Below are 18,517 nucleotides of genomic sequence, written 5' to 3'. Positions count from 1 at the left end.
TTCTTCCATTGATCCATGTAGAAGAGGGTTGGATTACCCCCTAAGATATGATTTTGTGGTGTAGAAAACTATGATGATTAAGTTTTGCTTATGGCCATGGAGTGGTTTTATAACGATGTTGAGTATATTAATCGAGAAAAAAATTCCGTTTAATGTGTTCCTCCTGTTGTGGAATTTGCAAGTCTGGAAACCATTTGTTCTTACTTTTTCTGAATAAATTACTTTTGTAAAATAATAGAACATTGGACATTTATGGAGGAATGGTGTAAATGTATTTTTTTTAAAGCTTTTGATAGAGTGTATTAGAGTGTATCAGGGGTATGTTTAGTAGTTAAATATGGTGTACTTAGTTACTTAGATCATAGGGTGTACTCAGTTAATTTTAGAGTTCGTTTAACAACACTAAAAAAATATCATACTTGTTATGTCTTTTTATTTTCTTTTATAAAACAGAGAGAGAAGATTCAAACTTGGGACCTTTTCTAACATTGGGAACCAGTGGCGGAGCCAAAAGTTCTAGTATTGGGTGTCAAGAAATATACCGTCGAGTGTCCAAATTTTACTATGTATATGATACGTTTTGAATAAAGGATCTTTTTTACAAAATCTAATGTATTTCGTAATTACTTGCATTTTTCACTTTTTTTTATTTTAAAATTATAATATTTCTCCATCATCGTATGCTAATCTTATATATGAGCATCAAAATTACTATAAGTTACTAGTGAGGAATTTTCTTTTGTCAAGGATTCACGCATCAAATGGGTAAAAAACCATGGCCAAAACATAATGTTACTGGAGGATTAACATTGGTAGACGGAAAGAGAAGTACCAATATACCCAGAGCTTATCTGTTTAAGCATAGCTTCAATCTCGAATCGAATTTTGAAACGAATGATAGTTTGGTAAATTGCTGGAGGGCTAGTACATTCATCCAGATCCTAAATTACCAATTTACCACCTATAATTCTCAAGAGAGAAACCATTCAATGCAACTTATGATGTAGTGCAAAACTAGAACTTACTGATTTGACCTAAATGTACAGTGAAACCATGGCTACTATTCAGCTCATTATAGCTTGAGCAACGTGTGCACAGAGAGCGAACAAAAACCTACCAGTTTAGGTCTGCACAGTCACAAGGATTTTCAAACAGACCAAAGGCCCAAGTATATTTGGTCATTCCAACTTACAGTACTTTACATAAGATCAAAAAATTACAGCTTTATACATTTAATCAATTACAGACGTTTAGCTAAGTGTCGATGACAGTATGAGTTCAGTACCTAAACAGCGACTGGTGATGGAACTGAAGCAGGGACCCGGTTTTCAACTGGGATTTCAACGAATTCAGCGAGAAGTGCCCGGAATTCATCCCCAGTCATTGTTTCCTTCTCAAGGAGGACCTCCACGATCTTGTCAATTGCTTCACGGTTGTTTCTTATGTGGGTCAATGCTATCTCATATGCTTCATCGGATAATCTCTTGATAGCCATATCAATGTCTTCAGCAAGTTTTTCTGACATTGAGTTCCTTGCCATCATTCTCATTATGACATCACCACTCTGGGATGCGTCCATCAACGACCATGGTCCAATGTCAGACATTCCAAAGGTTGTGACCATCTGCAACAACGCCAATTAAGTCTCAGTACAGTTGATTTAATATGGTAAATGAGCTAACGAGAGGGTGCTCTTAAAGCAGTTAACTTCGGAGCCACACTAGGAATTCAACAAACAGGACTGGAAACCACTATTTAAACTGGCAATTTCAAATGTCTGCCTTAAGCGGTCTATAAGGAAGCTAACATGAGTAACAGTATAATAAAGCTCTTATTCTTCTAAAGTACGAAAGAACTAAGAGTTTCAAGCCACATTTCATAAGACCAAGGATCACTGAAATTCGACAGTTATTTATAACCAGATAATGAATATGTTCAGTTACCTGTTTGGCCAAACCAGTGATCTGCTGCAAATCACCAGCTGCACCTGTTGTCACCTCAGGCTCACCAAAGATCACTTCCTCTGCAGCTCGACCACCAAGCCCACCAACAATTCTTGCAAATAGTTGCTGCTTGGAGATCAAGGTAGGATCATCTGCAGGAATAAACCAGGTAAGACCCCGTGCCTGACCTCGAGGGACCAGGGTCACTTTCTGGACAGCATCATGCCCTGGAGTCAATGTCCTGCATTGAAGAAAAAATGAAAACATTGTGTGGGTTATTTAAGTTCCATTTTTCTACAATTTTCCTTACAAGTTATTTGAGCTTCATAAGCACAAGTAATAACAAGCTAAGTAAGATATCTTTGGATATATCAAATAATAGGATGGGTGCAAGGGAGTAGAAATGAGTGAGAGAAAAGCATACAGCAAAAAGGTGAGCATCGGTGCGAACCTATAACATTCAAAGCTATACCATCCGATGTTAAAACGCATTTTTATAAAATTTAGTCGATGAACTTGGATCACGAATGAATTAATGAACACTCTTGTAGAAAACCTAAACAAGTTTCTATGGTCTTAAGATATTGGATGGGTTTCTTTGCCGCTGATGATATTAATATACTACAAATACAAACCTTCAAACCTAATTTTATATCTATAAAATAACATAACTAAAAACAAATAAGTAAGATTCATATCGTAGAATATTCATGGGTGTAATGCAAAGAGGAAACCAGTGTAAAGAATGAACCTTGGCCTGATGAAAACTATCATAAGGAGAATTTGTAGAACAAAAAGAACCAGAGACTAAATTATCACTTACCCACAGATGGCGTGACCAACTTCGTGATATGCCACCAGACTTTTACTCTTTCCATCTGTCATTACTGTTCCTTCCATTCCAGCCACTATTCTATCAATTGAATCATCAATCTCTTTCGGTGAAATTGCCGTCTTCCCACGCCGACCAGCCAATATAGCTGCTTCATTTAGAAGGTTTGCGAGATCTGCTCCACTAAAACCAGGTGTCCTCATGGCTACAACATCTAGGGAAACATTTCCATCGAACTTCTTATTGCTAGCATGAACCTTTAAGATCTCTGTTCTGCCCCGTATGTCAGGGACATCAACAGACACCTGCCTGTCAAATCGGCCAGGCCTCAATAAGGCAGAGTCAAGAATGTCTGCCCTGTTAGTCGCTGCAACCACAATGATACCAGTGTTGCCCTCAAAACCATCCATTTCTGTCAAAAGCTGATTAAGGGTTTGTTCTCTTTCATCATTTCCTCCACCAATTCCAGTTCCTCTTTGCCGTCCAACAGCATCAATTTCATCAACAAATACAATGCAAGGTGCATTCTCTTTGGCCTTCTTAAAAAGATCACGAACTCGGGAAGCACCAACACCAACAAACATTTCAACAAACTCAGAACCTGAGATGGAGAAAAATGGAACACCAGCTTCACCAGCAATTGCCTTTGCTAACAGAGTCTTTCCAGTTCCTGGAGGACCAACAAGAAGAACCCCTTTAGGAATTCGAGCCCCAACAGCAGTGAACCTCTCGGGCTTCTTCAAGAATTCCACGACCTCCACAAAATCCTGCTTGGCTTCATCTACCCCAGCAACATCATCAAATGTCACTCCAGTGTTCGGTTCCATTTGGAACTTGGCTTTAGATTGACCAAATTGTAGAGGAAATCCAGGCCCACCAGGACCACCCATGCCTCCAGATGAACGCCTTGAGAGCAGGAACAAACCCCCAATTAAGATTAGTGGGAAAGCCAGATTTCCAATCAGGTTAAATAAAAGAGAGCCTGAATCTTCTTGGGCATTATGTGCTGCAAAGTCAATGTTCTTTTCCCTGAACTTCGCGAGGAGTTCTTGGCTTAGTCCAGGAAGTTGAACGCGAACTCGCTGCAATCGGTTCCCTAACTCAGGAGAAACAGCCTCAACAATAGCTATGGTTCCATTCTCAAATAAATCAACTTTTGTCACCCTGCCCTTGTCCAGATACTCCAAGAATCTAGAATAAGACATCCTTGAAGAAGAGACCCCTTGATCATCGGCTGCCATAGCATTCCCTGCTCCAAGTAAAGCAGGAGCTCCTACTCCCACATTTCCAAGCAACAACTTCAGAAAGTCTCTTCTTCCCTCATGCTGCCTTTGGTCCAGCGATGCCCTTGTGATAGATGTTTTGGTCACCTTACCCAATGATGGCAGAGCTGAAGGGTGCAAGAGATGTCTCCCAGAAAAGTCCTTGCTCAAAGTTTGTTTAGTACTGTGGGTAGATAACCCATTCCCCACAAGGCATGCTGACGATGCTGCCATCTGTGAGTACAACAAGAAAGGTGCTTGTAAGTTAATGAATTAATGAAAAATCCAAAAACAAATGCATAAGTATTGCAATGTCAAGAATGACTGTCAGATTATGGAAATTAAATCAAGTAGTTCCACAGCCATGCAAGACAAAAAATATCACAGTAAGGGGCAGATGAAATCAGCTTTATTTCAAGACATAGCATTATAATAATGACCTTAAGACAAAAGGTGACATGAATAAACAATACTGAAGTAGAAATTAGAGCAATTCAACATTTTATAGAACAACACGAATGAATTCCAAGATCTTCACCATATCACAATATTTAAGCAATTTCTCATAAATGGAAAGAGGGAATAGCCACAAGATAAACTTTTAAAACGGATAACCCAATACATGCAACACATTCAAGTTCAACTAAACCTTTAATGTAGTTGTTACCCAACAAATGATTTTTTTTCAGTTACTTTTTTTTTTCTTCAGAAGAAAATGAATTTAATCAAAAGCAAACACAATAGCATAAATTTTATGTGGACGAGGAGAAAATGAAAGAAGCCATCACGAGACAAATTGAAGGACTGGCAACAAAGATGGTACTTTCTGATTCAAAAAACCCACAAAAACATGCAAAATAAAGCTTAATTATGAATAATATTTAGCTACCCCAAGAAAGAAGCATCCCATCCCATTGACAGCAACAAAAAATTAAAAAAGTTCATAATCAGGCCAAGCCCACCAAACCCCTCTCCAGATTTTTTGTTTCCGAAGTACCAATATCAATACATAGGCATAGAATTACACAAACCCATATGGGTATAAGGCAAGTTATGGACTAAAATGCACTGAAACTGAACAATTGAAAACAAACCCATCACAGATACAAGCTAATTCAAGCTAAGTCACAGTAGAAGAAGTTTGTACCTTGCAAAAGGAAGGATTTTTGAGAGGGAAAGAATGTTAATTTTAGAAGGGCGAGCGAGATAAATAGCTCTGGACCCTTTGGTGCAGAGAGAGCTGAGAGGTGAAGGAAGGATGAAGAAGCAAAAGGGTATTTTAGAAGGAGTGGATGTGGTTTCAGAACAGCGTACGTGGCTTGATGCTAGTGGCTAGTTCCTGTCTTTTTCACCTGTTTGGATTTTTATCGGACGTTTTTGAAGAAAATTCATTTTCGGTTAGAGGACTTGGAAATCGTTTAAGATTTTTGTTTTTAATTTTTAATTTTTCTGTTCTTATGCTGGGGATCTTAAAAGGGCACGTCACATATTTAAGCCAGGAATTGGGAAAAAAAGAGTACACGTCACACACTTTGCACCGTGTGGACACAATCAAAACTTTTAAAAACTTTGTTTTTTTCTCTTTTCCAATAAGTTAAGGGAGCATTTTTGCTCACTACTTTAACCATAGGTGTACTCTTACCGCCATCCTCAATGCTTGACACGTGTTCATAGGTGTAATCATGATTCCATAAATACAAAGCAAAAGTTAATTATGGTTATGTCTATGGACACGTGTCAAGCATTGAAGATGGTGGTGAGGGTACACTTATAGTTAAAGTGGTGAGCAAAAATGCACCCAGAAGGGTTAAAATAGTCGGTAAACATTTTGTCAGTGGAACTGACACCTAATTTTCATTTTTTCAAAGAAAGTTTCGAGTTCAAATTTCATGAACGATTATTTTATAATTACAGAACTCTCAAGAATATAATATATTCAAGCACGTGACGCAAAGAACCTTAAATTTTGTTTGAATTACAAAATCATTTGTTGTTATAGAGGTATAGATTATAATTTGATTTTTCTCATCCTATAGTTGTGAGTTGTGACATTAAACAAGAGTCAATGCAAGTGTACGGTCACTGAAATTATAAGTCCAGTATTTAGTTTTGCTCGTGAACATGAAGATAGTTGAAAGACATGTATCAATACCGACATCTAATGAGAAATAATTCTATGATATTTTTTCTCAATTTGGTTTCTTTTGGGGATCAATAGGGTTGCGTGTACGCTTTTGCTGACCACAACATGAAAGTGAAATGTTGAAAATACAGGTGTACATTCATCAATAGGCTAATCTGATGTAAATATAGAGGCCAGAGCCCCACTTATCAGGAACTATCTTCATTTGAGGAGCGCTTTTAAAAGGGCTAAAAGCGCTTTGTGGCAAACGAGAACCTTCTGATTGGGTTTAACAGAAAAACTTAAAAATGATCATGAGCAATAAAAGCGCTTTCTGAAGAAGCGGCTGGTAGGAGATAGTTCATGATATGTGGAGTATTAGCAAGCATTTTGGCATTCTAATTAAAGGCACAAACATTTTGGCATTTTTTAAGTACAAACTTCATTTGATATACAACTTTGAGTGATAGTCTCAACATAAGCATTGGCCTCAACATAAGATATTTTGATTGTTTTTGTTGTTAAGGAAGCAAAGCAGCCTCCCTTGCTTTACTCACATATTGCAAACCTACAGACAGGGCAGCGGCCATTGCTCTTCACCCATGGCACAATGCATTCCTCATGAAACATGTGTTTACAAGGTGTGAGCATAACCTCTTCACTGGGCTCAAAGTCTTCCAAGCAAACGGCGCACCTCTTGCCATTTTCATCCTTCTCCATTTCATTCGCATTCACAACCGTGTCCCTGTAATACAAGTTGACCTTCTGTGATAGTCTCCTAAAAGGTTTGTATATTTCTTTTTTGAGCTTCTGCAATCCCCGCTTTTGCTCAGTGTTGCTCAATCTTGAGTCCAGTTCCAGCCTAGACGGGGCGGCTGCGTTCCATTGGTTGCCGATGATCTGTCCCCAGGGGTTTGCCTGTCCTGCCATTTCGTCGCCAAGGACCAGAATATGAATTCGGGAACCTGGCGGTGCTGCTGATCTGCAATTTCATATATATAGATGGTGATCCCAAATTAATAAGAGATGGATAGAAAATAAATAACAATGCACAAGTAATGGATGCTACGGTTGAGATGTGATGCACTTCACTTTTCGCCCATTATACGATATATAATTTGTCAAGTTACGTCGGTATTAGTAATAGAAAGTAAGTATATAGTATGGTTAAAGGCTTAGAGCTTTACTAATTCTTGTATACTTGTGGCATCAAATGTGCAAACATTGGCAGAAAAGGAGGTTCCCCTCAGAAGACTTGGGAATGAAGTTATTCCAAAAATTAGCAACTTTAGTTTACTGTAGTTGATTAAAATTTTCCATATGGAACTGGAAACTTTGCAGCTTTTCTATGCACATAAATTGAAAATTATTGATGTTAAACCTCATACATGTGTATACTAATCATTTAATTGATTGTGATTACCCTGCTAAGCCAAGAGGTTGTGCTCGTGCTCGTGCCAGCGTTCCCTCAAATGGTCGCCTTGAATCCGATGCACCTGTTCTGGTAGCCTGTTGATGCAACCAAAACAATTCATGTCACAATCTCATCATCTTCGAATAGCACGATAAAGAAACGGAGGACGAGACTATACTTACTTGGGTGGCTTGAAAATTATCAGACGGGGGCCATTCACCAATATCGTCATTGATTCCAAAGAAGTAGTCGTACGGATCATGATAGGTAAGAAGAGGAGGAGAATAGGCTGGAATGTTACTGTTGGTGCTTCTTCTCATGGTGTAGGTTAGATGCAATGTTGATGGTTTTGGGATTTTATGAGCTTTTATTCTTTCCTGTGCTTGAAGGTCTTTCAGGCACTAGGGAATACTTATATCTTCTCAATGTTTTCATCTTTTGCTTTTATGCTGCACACTTTCGTATTGCAATGTCAAGTGGTGAAGTACGTGATGGTTTCTTCATTCTATAGATGCCTTTTTTCTGGTGGCTTATGTGAAAAAGCTACAACAGATTCGACGGAAAGTAAGGTAGGAATCGATTCTTACCCCATCTCACATGGGATCTTTTTCCTGTTTCTGTGATTATGTGATTGAGGTGACAATGTATTCTACGGTAGAGATTTCCCAGCATCGGCACGCATGTGTTTTCACACACGCTTAAGCAATAGTTGATGTATACAGTCGCTCATGCGCACATAGACGATTGTATTTGATTGGTGAAGTTCTTGATTTCTTTAGAATACTTTAATCCTTTCTCTGGTAAAGGGTGACGATTGTCTCTGTTCAGAAATGACAGAATTTTCTACCCCTTGATATTGCAGTTCTGAAATTCTCTAATGATATGTGAACTCTGCATTTGCCTGTGCTTAAAAGTTTATTCCTCTGAGCTTTCAGTTGTCACTTTTTGGCCCCATTAACTTTGTCAATGCATCAATGCATGTAAAAAAGCAATTTAAAATTTAATTTAGTCTAATGATATCTAATTTCCACATTAGGGGAAGAATCATTCGTCTTTAAATTTGAAGCATATGAATTTCAATTAAAAAAGGGGCTTCTGGTCCTCATTTTCTTCTCGAATGTACCAGATGCTGGACCTGCAAATTAACCTGGAACAAGCGAGAAATAACATAAACCAGAAAGAATTAAGAAGCTCAAAACCATGTAAGAGATTGGATATGCAAAAGATACCTCGTGCTCACAAGTCTGCTTGCTGATATAAAATAACCTAAAATGCGCAGATTTTACTTGCTCATAGTTGAAGACAAACAGAAGTTCCAGAATATCGAGCCCACAGACATGAAAGCTACACGGGCTTGAAGAGGTATCACCCTGTATAGAGAGGCACTGAGGTTAAACTATCACACAAAAGTACTACTTAATTTTGACATTAAAAATTGAAATCTATGCTAAAGTATGATGCTCTTGGAAAAGATTTGCCACATTCAGGGGGTCATACAGAAACTAACGTTTACAAACAGTTTTCAATGCTGTGTCTAACAAAATGTATAAACAGAAGCTCTGGATTACCCATACCAATGAGGGGGAAAAAGGAGAAAAAAGGAGGAGAAGAGAAAAAGGTGTACCAAAAATTCAATACACTGACAGGTATCCAGAACTTAAATCCTGCACAAATAATAATAATCAAATGAAAAGTTATCAGTTATTGAAATCTGAAATGGAGTATCAAGTGAACACATATATCAATCAGAAGAGGTATATATCAATCAGAAGAGGTTTTTACCATAAAGTAAAGTGGGAAAAGCATCTCTCCGGTACTTGTCCGGGAGCTGTGAGAGTTTCCTTTGCCATAAATTGTTCCATGCAAAAACAACAGCAATCACAGTTGGACCAAGCACAACTTGGTTTAATAAAACCTGTAAGAAATGAAAGCTATGAGGTACATTTTAAAGGCTTGCGTTGCTTTTAATTTTTTTTTTGTTGGGGTTTCCAAGTTCCATAAGATGATACTACCTCAATATTTATAAAAAAAAGGTCGTACCTTCAGTAGTAGGTTCCCTACCGTTTTCGCAGGTAAAGAATGATCAAGAAACTGGTACCATGCATAGGAACCGGGGCCGTATAAAAGAAACCCATAGGAAGTCATCCGAAGTGCACGAAGCCAATCATGATCTGAGAGGAGAGCATGTTTTCCATCCTAAGAAAGAGGCTTTGGTCAAACACTAAACTCAAAGGACCACAATGTAACAAAGCATCCTCACAAGAAATAAACTATAACAAAGTGATTTGAAGTGCCCTAAGTTAAGATTGGACATGACAAGGCCAATTGACTGAGCTACAAAAGAGTCAACAGGCCTGGAGGATGGACCACCAAAATCAACTAGGAAGCACGCCATGAAAGCCCTAATATGTCTCCAACCTAGAACTGAATTTTCTGCAAGCAAAACAACAAGGAGAGCCAAATTTTTCAAAGAACAGAGTCTTGATCCATCATGCCACCCTCCACAACCTTAGAATCACAATCTTTTGACTAAGCATTGGCTTAGCAGACAACAACCTATAGCTGGAAGGTCTAACGAGGCCATCCAACATGATATAGACTCCACTTATGCTGGCATACTCGGCACATATTTTAGTAATATTAATAAAAACAAGCTTTCCTGAAATTCACACAGTATATACAACCAAAAAGAGCATACGTATGAGCATTTGCACTAACTTTGGGGCACCGAAGAAAAACAGCATCCGCCTGCAAATTTATAAGCCGGTGCTCCCCTCAGAATTACAGAAAAAAACCTCTCAAGTCTCAAGTACCTGTTACTTACAAAACTTTGAACAACCAAAGAGAAAACTGAAACTTCATTTTCCTAATACCCAAACCATAGAAACCAAAAATGTCTCCTTCTTTCAGTCCAGCTATAAAAAATGATTAGAAGTGTCAAGCTTGCATTTCCCACATTTTCTGAGCACCCAAACAGGGAAAAAGGAGAAATTTTCCCCATCCCATCCCAACAGTGAAACCATTCAAGTTCCTCTTTCCCTCATTTTCTCAGCAACCAACCACGGCATATAATCCCAACATTTTTCTTCACAAGGAGTATGTCCCAAAAGAAACTGACCGAACACCTTTTATATTATTACCTTAACCTTTTCCTACATGTTCTCAGCAACCAAACAAAACCCAATAAACAAAAATGAGAAAAAGTTCACCAAACCTGTTGGTTAAGAGCCTTGGCTTTTGTCCACCGCTGGCTGAGCTGAGCAATTGTGTCTCCTGTTAGAGCCAGTGAGCCAGCTGTGGCGGCTTGCTTTAAGGGGAACCAGTGACCGGCTCCTCCGGTTGCCTCCACAGAATTGGAGGACTGGGATTTGGAATCAAATCGCCTTTTTCTTTGTTGTTTCGGTTTTCTCGGTGAAGGGTTCCAACCCCAAAGCTCGCCATGGCCTCCACCGCCAAGAACATTCATATTCTCAAAGCAAGGAAGACAGAAGCACAATTCCTTTTTTATTATTTTTCTCTTGAGAATGGTTTCGATTTTGTATTGAGAGCGAAATGGAGTGTTGGGTTTCTAACAGTGGACACGGGTAGGGTTCGGGCCGGGTTTGGGTCCAACCCGAAGATCAAAACAAATTAAAAAAATTAATTTTCTTTTATTTTTTTTGGTCTAAACTATGAGGTGGTCCTGGATGGGCCCCAACTATGGGTGGCACCTTTAAGCCTTAACCACAACCCAGACTAATCCCCACTCACACCGGGTCGGCCCGTAAGGGGTAAAGTGTTGGCCAAAGTGGTGACTCCGTACGAGAGCAGGAATCGAACCCCTGACCTCTCTTAAGGAATGAGAGTGCCGAACCACTCACACCAACGACCTTGGTTAATTTTCTTTTATTTCTACTGCATGACATATTAATCTATATATATAAAGCAAAAGGCAGAAAAGGATAAAACATTCAAAATACCAGAAAATGCCCTTGGTTAATGCAAATATTAAGAATTGAAATTATTAATTAAATGAGGATAATATGGTAAATTCACACTTTTTCATATTAAAAAAAATTAAAATTAAAAGAAAAATCAGATAATGGATCCTATTTTTATGGAACACAACTACCCATTATCTTTTTTAATTCTAAAATAGATTTAATTTTTTTTTTAAAAAGCCTCTTGCAATAAAACACGTTTCTAACCCCCAAATCTCTGAATGTGTTCTTCTTCCTCCCATCACCCGCCGCTGCAGCACCTCCGACTCCGGCATCACGAGCGAAACCATGTTAAATTTTAGAAAGATAGGCTAGAAGCCCACTACTAACAACACAAATATTGTTCCCAACTTAACCATCTATAAAACCTAGTATGTATGAGGTTTTATCACAAAAAGGCTTCGATATTATTAATAGTAAAAAAATTCATTATATTTTGTATATTATTTAGTCAAGTTTCCGATGTTTCAACAAGGTAGGGGTATATACAAGCACTGAGACTTTGGTTGTTTCTTTCAATCATTGCAAAAAGCTCCAAAATCCCCACCCACTATCACCAAAACAAGACCTCTAGTTTCTCTAAGGCAACTTGCACTCTGCACACCAGTATTACCTTGAAATTTATTTCAGCACTGAAGCGTCATCCCCCACCAGATGTCCTTGAGCGAAATGAAGCTTGGAACATGACTTATTGCTTCAAATTGTGGATTATCCAAGATTTTTGTGCACCATAATCTTCCATCAATCTAAAAGAACAATTTACGTTCTCTCTCTCTCTCTGTGACTGTATTCTACATATATTTTTAGAATAAAATGAGATGCACTAATCATACCATAACTATTTGGTAAATCATCGATCCGATTGAATATTCATGTCATCCATCTTGGTAAGCAAATTCATTTTTCGAAATAAAACTTGCTCTTGATCTCCTTCAACAAAAATCTTGTAAGATTACTGCAATCAAACAAAAGTAAATGTGTGTCTATTCTTGCACTGAGTAGAGTAAAAAGGAGAGAGGGAGTACAAAGAATCTCAATCCTTAATGCATTTCTTAATGATAGAACTGGCAAACTTGTGCAGGGGACATCAAGGAGGCATACTCACATGTATAAAAAAGCATCAAACATCACGATATTATCACTATCTTAAGAATGCGAAAAACGTTTGCTCTGTAGGATTCGCATGGTACCAATAAAGAAGATTTTCAATCAGTGGCGGAGCCACCAAAGGACTAAAATGGGCCCATATGCCCCCTCTCATATTTTTAATTTTTAATTTTTTAAAAATGGTTACTTATATATATGAGTGTGATATTTTTTCTGAATTTTTCTTTTATAGGAGTTAATAAAAATCTAAACATTCACATCACTCACCAACCAAAATAAGTCTAAACTAAACTAACCAAGGTATCACGATATTATAATATCGTGATACCTTGGTTAAGATTGCGAAAAAGGTTTGTCCTATGATAATCACGTGATACCAATTAAAAAGATTCAAATCCCTAGAAAATAAATGTAACTCACCTGAAAAAGAGAGAATATGTAACAAATTAGTAGTCAAAGTAGTCTCCGCATGAAACCCTTAATAATTGTTGAAATAGAAAGATGAAAAAAAAAACTTAACTGCATTAAGAAATCATAATTGAAAAAGAATACACCTAGAAAGCCTAATTGACCAAGAAAATGTAAAATTATTAAATTATTGTAAATAATACGAACTGCAAGAAAGTAATAAAAATATGAAAATTATCCCGGTTAAATTAGGGCACATCGCGCGTCTGCCAGAACAAGTTGTGGGATTGCCATGCCTGTGTTTAAGTCAAGCTTGAAAGATCTTTGAGAATACTTCCAAGCACCTTCTTATCTTCTAGCAGCATACACACTAGAAAAAAAGGCTAAAGAGATGTACGCAATTCACCTCATATCCCTTCCTTTATTGATAACAGACTTACACAAATTAAAACAACACTAGAGTCCCACATCGGAAGCTTATTGAAATATAGGAAGACTTATAAGGCCTTATACTGAGGTTTATAATTGCCAAGTCTAGTAGTGTGGGCTTGTAACTAGGCCTCATCATTTGGCCCACGGGCTCATGGGCCGATGGGGGCCCGCCCGGCCCATCGAAAAAAAGCCCGGCCCGGCCCATTATGGGCTTTGAGATGGCCCGGCCCGTTTTGGGCCGGATCGGGCTTGGGCTTGAGTGTTTGAAGCCCGGCCCGACCCATAGGCCCGGCCCGACCCATAGGCCCGGCCCGACCCATAGGCCCGGCCCGATTAGGCCCAAGAAAGCCCGGCCCAGCCCTCCCACAAAAGCCCGGCCTGTTAGGCCCGCATACATATATAATTATGTATAAATAAGAGTTTAGGATTAGGATTATATCACTTAAATCACATATATAATTTGTTTCATTTCATTTACTTTTCTTTACTCATTCCTAGTTTTATAATTGGATGATTAGCACATTAATTTAATTTGTGTCAATTATTAATACAACAATTATATATATATAAATAAGATGAACAACATATCATATCACCAAATATAATCATATCACGAAACATAATCGTACCACCAAATATAATCATGCTTTTTGAACACATCACCAAACATTTGCATATTTATTCATACCATCCTTTAAAAAAAAAATAAAAATTTATACTTATTATTTTTAAAAATTATTTCTTAAAACGTATTACGGTCTAATTATGTAATAACCTCAAAAACAATACTTGGTTTTATTATTTTTGTAGAAAATCTTATTAAGTTGTGTGACTTTATTAGGTGTTTTATGAATTTGGTTTGATGTGAAAATATTGGAATTAAGTGAGTTTAATCTCAAATTTGGACTAAAATGCCCTTATGATTAAGTTTATGACTTTTTTCGATTAAAGTAGGCCCGTTTTGGCCCGGCCCGGCCCGATGGGCTTTCTCAAGCCCGACTCATGGGTCGGGCTTAGGCTTTGAATTTTCTAAAAAAAACCGGCCCGGCCCGCTATTTTCTCTCTCCTCTTTAAAGCCCGATCCGGCCCGGCCCGAGCCCATTAAATTTGGCGAGCCCTACTTGTAACTAAACAGGGCATTAAAGTGATTGGTTACATGTGGATCTTGGGTCAAGCCCTAGGCCGACAGGGCACTCCCTACCCACCATGGGTAGTTAGCAATTAACAAATGCTTGAAATATCATGCTAGGAGCGAAAGGCCCTATGCCCTGAGGGTGGGAAGGTCTTGGTGGCTTGCTCAACTCCACACGCACAATCAACTTTTTGTTCTCTATTTGTAAATTCCGAAATGCTTCGAATAATTTAGGGCCCAAGCCCTTTAATTCAAATTTTTTATTTCCGACCTGTTAAGTAGTTGATTGATTTTTTTTAAAAACGTGGTACATACATTCATATAATTCCAAAGATGAGAATGCTTAGGCACAAATAAATTCTGTAGTTGGTTCTAAAAAATAAAAAGTTTGTGGTTGTGCAGAGGCCTAAATATTTTTGTATATAAATCTATAAATATCTTGATGGGTAAATTTCACTTTACTACTTGGAAGTTGCTCAAAATTCTCACTTTGCTATCTAATTTTTTCGTATAAATTTCGTACCCGATATTTGATTTTTTCTACCACTTTTATACCTCCGTTTGTCAAACGGTTAAGTTATCCATTAGTCACACCCAACCCCAAAAACCACCCCTACCACCTCACTGCACGGGCAGCAACCCAACCTACTCCTCGTCGTTGGCCAAGGATCGATCGCCTCATTTCTCTCTCTGTGTCTCACCCTCTCCCTCTTTCTCTTTGTTGAAGCCAGATCTAGAATCCAAGATTATATCTCTACAATTACCAACACCAAAGAAGTAAAAATCCAACTTAAACCCAAGTTTTAAAACACTGGAGAATAAATTTCCACAGATAGAAAAAACCCATTCTTGCACGGACAAATATTGATTAATGTCTTGTATATATTCAAGAACAAACCATCTTTCACGTTCTGCTAGAAAACCAAGAATGACAAAACCCATATCCAAACTAGCTACAGAGATCAAGTTGGATGGTGATTGTTGGAATTTTTGTGAGTATTTCAAAATACAAAATTATTATTAAATTTATATTTGTTATTATCACTATTTGGACGTGTTCTATTGATATTAATATTGATTTGATCTCTTTTGGCAGTTTTGTTTTGGATTTTAATGTCTTAAATTTTGAGAAAACGTGTAGGCCAAATGTAACTGGCTATGATTTGATTGTGTATTAATTTGATATATTTACACTTCAGACTACACTGCTCAAAGAAGAAGACAGATAAATGATAGATGTGTAGAGAGAGAGAGAGAGAGAAGGAGAGAAAACAACTTTCTATAACAAAATCAAACTTGATATCAAATTCAAGATTCTTTTTAAATATTTCATGAGAAAGAAAATTTTATTAAGAATCACAGTACATAAAACACAGCCAGTATATATTGTGGACAAAAAGTCCACCACTGGCACCAATACATTCACGACGTAGGAAACAAAGCTTACAATACCCAATCAAGCAATGTGCAAAAACCAATACATTGTAAACAACTTCAAATTTTGAACAGCCTTAAAGATGAAGGGGATGACGATGATGATTCAAACCGCACAGGACCGAATTTCTCTGACCATCTCATTTGCTTGATTATATGTCATACAACAACTTGGAAAATGATTTCATGTGCTCTGATTGTAGAGAAATGATCACTGATAAACTCCCATCATTAGTTGCACTTGGTAAAAATAAAGACATGCCGTCAAACACAAACGTAAGACGGCCAGGGCCCATGAAAATGGGTCGACCCCAACCAAAATCAGCGTCATGAATCGGCAACCTAAGCCAACTGTTTATCCGAAGATTTGGGCAACACATTGGCAGAGATCCGTTAACCGGTATGGAAATACTAGGAAGATGAAGCTCAAGATAATCAAGGGCTGATCTAAGATACTCATCGTCCATCCGCACCAAAGCATTGCGAACACAGCTTGCAGCATACGATGTTGGTTTCGATTGGATATCCCCAGCTGTGGCAGTTGGTATGGTTCTGAAAAGGGGATTGCCAAAGAAACGAGCTGGGAGTGGAGGTTGCAGTCTGGACCGTCCATCAATGGAAATTCGTAGGCTGGTGTCTTGATCATCAGGAAGTTTACGTGCCTTGCAAGCACATCTCCAAATATGACCCGTCAAAATCTCAAATGAGGTATACTTGATTGTATTATTATTAATATTCCCGCCGCCACCTTCCTCCTTCGAATTGACTTTCAATTTCAACATGTTGAGCTGCTCCGGCGTCAATCTAAAAAGGGACGTAGTAATATTACTTTTGCTTTGCAGATGTTCATCAGAAGCTAATTTCATTTGTGGTAAAGCTTGGTATTCAATGTGGGGAAATGCAGGTTGAGGTGGGTCTCGAGCACGAAGTAATGTCCTGTCCATGAAGGGTGCTTCAATATTTGTGAGATCACCGCGAGCGATATCAGACCATGTATTTATGAAGTAAACACCAGAAATTCCATCTGCCATGCGGTGGTCCATGCCAACACCAAGTGACACTCCACCACATTTGAAGTACGTGACCTGCATTTTTGAATATATGTGCAGAACCATGTATAAGTATATACTTTTTAAACCCAATTAATTAAATTTGCATGTATTTATAACAATTCCATCCTCTCTCCAGTTGAGAAATTGTGCATGTGAACTATTTTTTTTCTTACCTCAGATCAAGTGTTCCCTTTTCTGTCTTACCAAAAACAAAAAAAAACAAAAATAGAAAGTCGGGCTGGATAGGAGATGGAATTGTTTACCAGTTTTTAGCCGGTAAGAAAAAATTAGTTTAAAGGAGAACTGCTAAATTTACTGGAATATTAAATACCTGCAACACCAAAATGGGATATGAGGATACCCCAGCAGAGTAATCAACGGCGGGGATGAGCTTAAGGAAATCGGGAGTGGGCGCAAAATCCCCGAAATCATTAACAGCTGAGCTGCTCTCCGCTACAACAAAGAGCACTCCCTCCGCATTGCAATTAATCTCCATACGGCCATTCTGGTCATTGAGCTTGAAGCGACCGGCCATGGGGTAGAAGAGCACAAGAGCCTTGCTGAGTGCCTGCTTGAGCACTACCGGGTCAAAGAAGTTTTTCTCACCGCCGCTTGGTTTGTAAAAGTAAACACTTGACGTGTGATAGGGCGGGTACGATAGGTCCGTGTTGGAAAGCCACAGAGAGCCTCGAGGCCTCGATTCCTCTGGTTTCACCATCGTTGACTCACTTATGCTCACTATCACCTTCTCGGCCATTATCTTGTCTTTTTCTATTTCTTTTTCTTATTATGAGAGGAGAAAAATATTACGACCTCTTTCTTGTGATTACAACTTATAACACAAATCCACGGCTACAACAAAAACTAAATCGATCAAACGTGAACAAGGAAATCGAAACTAAGGAAGAGAGTATTAAATCCAAATCTAAGAAGAATTAATTCTTAGAGAGAAACCCAAAGGATACATTTCTAAAGTTGATTACACCCGCCATTTATACATGGTTCTTTGCAAAAGGACTATGACAGCTTTAAGTGTGGATCAGTCTGTAGGTCCACAGGTAGATTGTATTATAGTGTTAGCTGGAAAAAGATTAAGTGCTGTGCAAGTCTGTTTTTCTGCATGGGATCGAGTGATAGCCAATCAAATTGGGAGTTTTAATCTTACCATAATTTAATCACCATCCTACCCATCTCCCTCGCAAGTTGAGCAAACTTGAAGGGATGAATGACTTCCTTTTTTATTATACCCAGAGAAAAAGGGGTTAACAGGATTAATTGCAGCCCCTACAACTCTTTTTCCATTCTGTGACTTTTAACCCTCAACGGGAAACAGTGTTTAAAACACAACCAAATTAGTCCACCAATATAATTACAAAACTTATTTACAACACAAAGTGCC

General features: G+C 38.2%; 4 protein-coding genes across 4 annotated transcripts; all 4 read right to left on the bottom strand.

Moving 5' to 3' along the window:
- Window positions 1–1,144: 1,144 nt before the first annotated feature.
- On the bottom strand, window positions 1,145–5,344 carry LOC110744252 (ATP-dependent zinc metalloprotease FTSH 2, chloroplastic). The gene is made up of 4 exons (XM_021944219.2): window positions 5,185–5,344; window positions 2,767–4,271; window positions 1,944–2,184; window positions 1,145–1,624 (listed from the first exon to the last, which is right to left on the bottom strand). The coding sequence occupies exons 2-4, from the start codon at window positions 4,269–4,271 to the stop codon at window positions 1,286–1,288; spliced, it is 2,085 nt and encodes a 694-aa protein (XP_021799911.1). The 5' UTR covers window positions 5,185–5,344; the 3' UTR covers window positions 1,145–1,285.
- Window positions 5,345–6,561: 1,217 nt separating this feature from the next.
- Window positions 6,562–8,053, bottom strand: LOC110744247 (uncharacterized). The gene is made up of 3 exons (XM_021944212.2): window positions 7,756–8,053; window positions 7,583–7,668; window positions 6,562–7,141 (listed from the first exon to the last, which is right to left on the bottom strand). Exons 1-3 carry the CDS (start codon window positions 7,891–7,893, stop codon window positions 6,709–6,711), a joined length of 657 nt encoding a protein of 218 aa, XP_021799904.2. The 5' UTR covers window positions 7,894–8,053; the 3' UTR covers window positions 6,562–6,708.
- A 479-nt stretch (window positions 8,054–8,532) lies between these two features.
- LOC110744246 (Peroxisomal membrane 22 kDa (Mpv17/PMP22) family protein) lies at window positions 8,533–11,104 on the bottom strand. The gene is made up of 6 exons (XM_021944211.2): window positions 10,788–11,104; window positions 9,614–9,769; window positions 9,356–9,488; window positions 9,198–9,237; window positions 8,803–8,943; window positions 8,533–8,720 (listed from the first exon to the last, which is right to left on the bottom strand). The coding sequence occupies exons 1-5, from the start codon at window positions 11,037–11,039 to the stop codon at window positions 8,856–8,858; spliced, it is 669 nt and encodes a 222-aa protein (XP_021799903.1). The 5' UTR covers window positions 11,040–11,104; the 3' UTR covers window positions 8,533–8,720; window positions 8,803–8,855.
- Window positions 11,105–16,031: 4,927 nt separating this feature from the next.
- Window positions 16,032–18,053, bottom strand: LOC110744254 (shikimate O-hydroxycinnamoyltransferase-like). The gene is made up of 2 exons (XM_021944220.2): window positions 17,450–18,053; window positions 16,032–17,151 (listed from the first exon to the last, which is right to left on the bottom strand). The coding sequence occupies exons 1-2, from the start codon at window positions 17,873–17,875 to the stop codon at window positions 16,219–16,221; spliced, it is 1,359 nt and encodes a 452-aa protein (XP_021799912.1). The 5' UTR covers window positions 17,876–18,053; the 3' UTR covers window positions 16,032–16,218.
- Window positions 18,054–18,517: the final 464 nt, after the last annotated feature.

Source organism: Prunus avium, chromosome 3 (genome assembly GCF_965620075.1).
Source record: "Prunus avium chromosome 3, drPruAviu1.hap1.1, whole genome shotgun sequence".
NCBI classification, from domain to species: Eukaryota; Viridiplantae; Streptophyta; class Magnoliopsida; order Rosales; family Rosaceae; genus Prunus; species Prunus avium.
Note: the sequence above shows the minus strand (reverse complement) of the source record. Positions and strands in the feature narration are given on the sequence as shown.

Bases quoted from the DNA above. Each gene is read 5' to 3' on its own strand.
- LOC110744252 (XM_021944219.2), bottom strand. From the start codon at position 4,271: ATGGCAGCATCGTCAGCATGCCTTGTGGGGAATGGGTTATCTACCCAC. The intron at 2,185-2,766 runs GTAAGTGATAAT...TCTTCAATGCAG, and splicing joins GTTGGTCACGCCATCTGTGG to GACATTGACTCCAGGGCATG. The intron at 1,625-1,943 runs GTAACTGAACAT...GCGTTGTTGCAG, and splicing joins TCACTGGTTTGGCCAAACAG to ATGGTCACAACCTTTGGAAT.
- LOC110744247 (XM_021944212.2), bottom strand. From the start codon at position 7,893: ATGAGAAGAAGCACCAACAGTAACATTCCAGCCTATTCTCCTCCTCTT. The intron at 7,669-7,755 runs GTAAGTATAGTC...TTGCATCAACAG, and splicing joins ATAATTTTCAAGCCACCCAA to GCTACCAGAACAGGTGCATC. The intron at 7,142-7,582 runs GTAATCACAATC...ATGAAATTGCAG, and splicing joins CAACCTCTTGGCTTAGCAGG to ATCAGCAGCACCGCCAGGTT.
- LOC110744246 (XM_021944211.2), bottom strand. From the start codon at position 11,039: ATGAATGTTCTTGGCGGTGGAGGCCATGGCGAGCTTTGGGGTTGGAAC. The intron at 9,770-10,787 runs GTTTGGTGAACT...CCTCTTTCTTAG, and splicing joins CCAAGGCTCTTAACCAACAG to GATGGAAAACATGCTCTCCT. The intron at 9,489-9,613 runs GTACGACCTTTT...CATTTCTTACAG, and splicing joins TAGGGAACCTACTACTGAAG to GTTTTATTAAACCAAGTTGT.
- LOC110744254 (XM_021944220.2), bottom strand. From the start codon at position 17,875: ATGGCCGAGAAGGTGATAGTGAGCATAAGTGAGTCAACGATGGTGAAA. The intron at 17,152-17,449 runs GTATTTAATATT...TCAAAAATGCAG, and splicing joins ATCCCATTTTGGTGTTGCAG to GTCACGTACTTCAAATGTGG.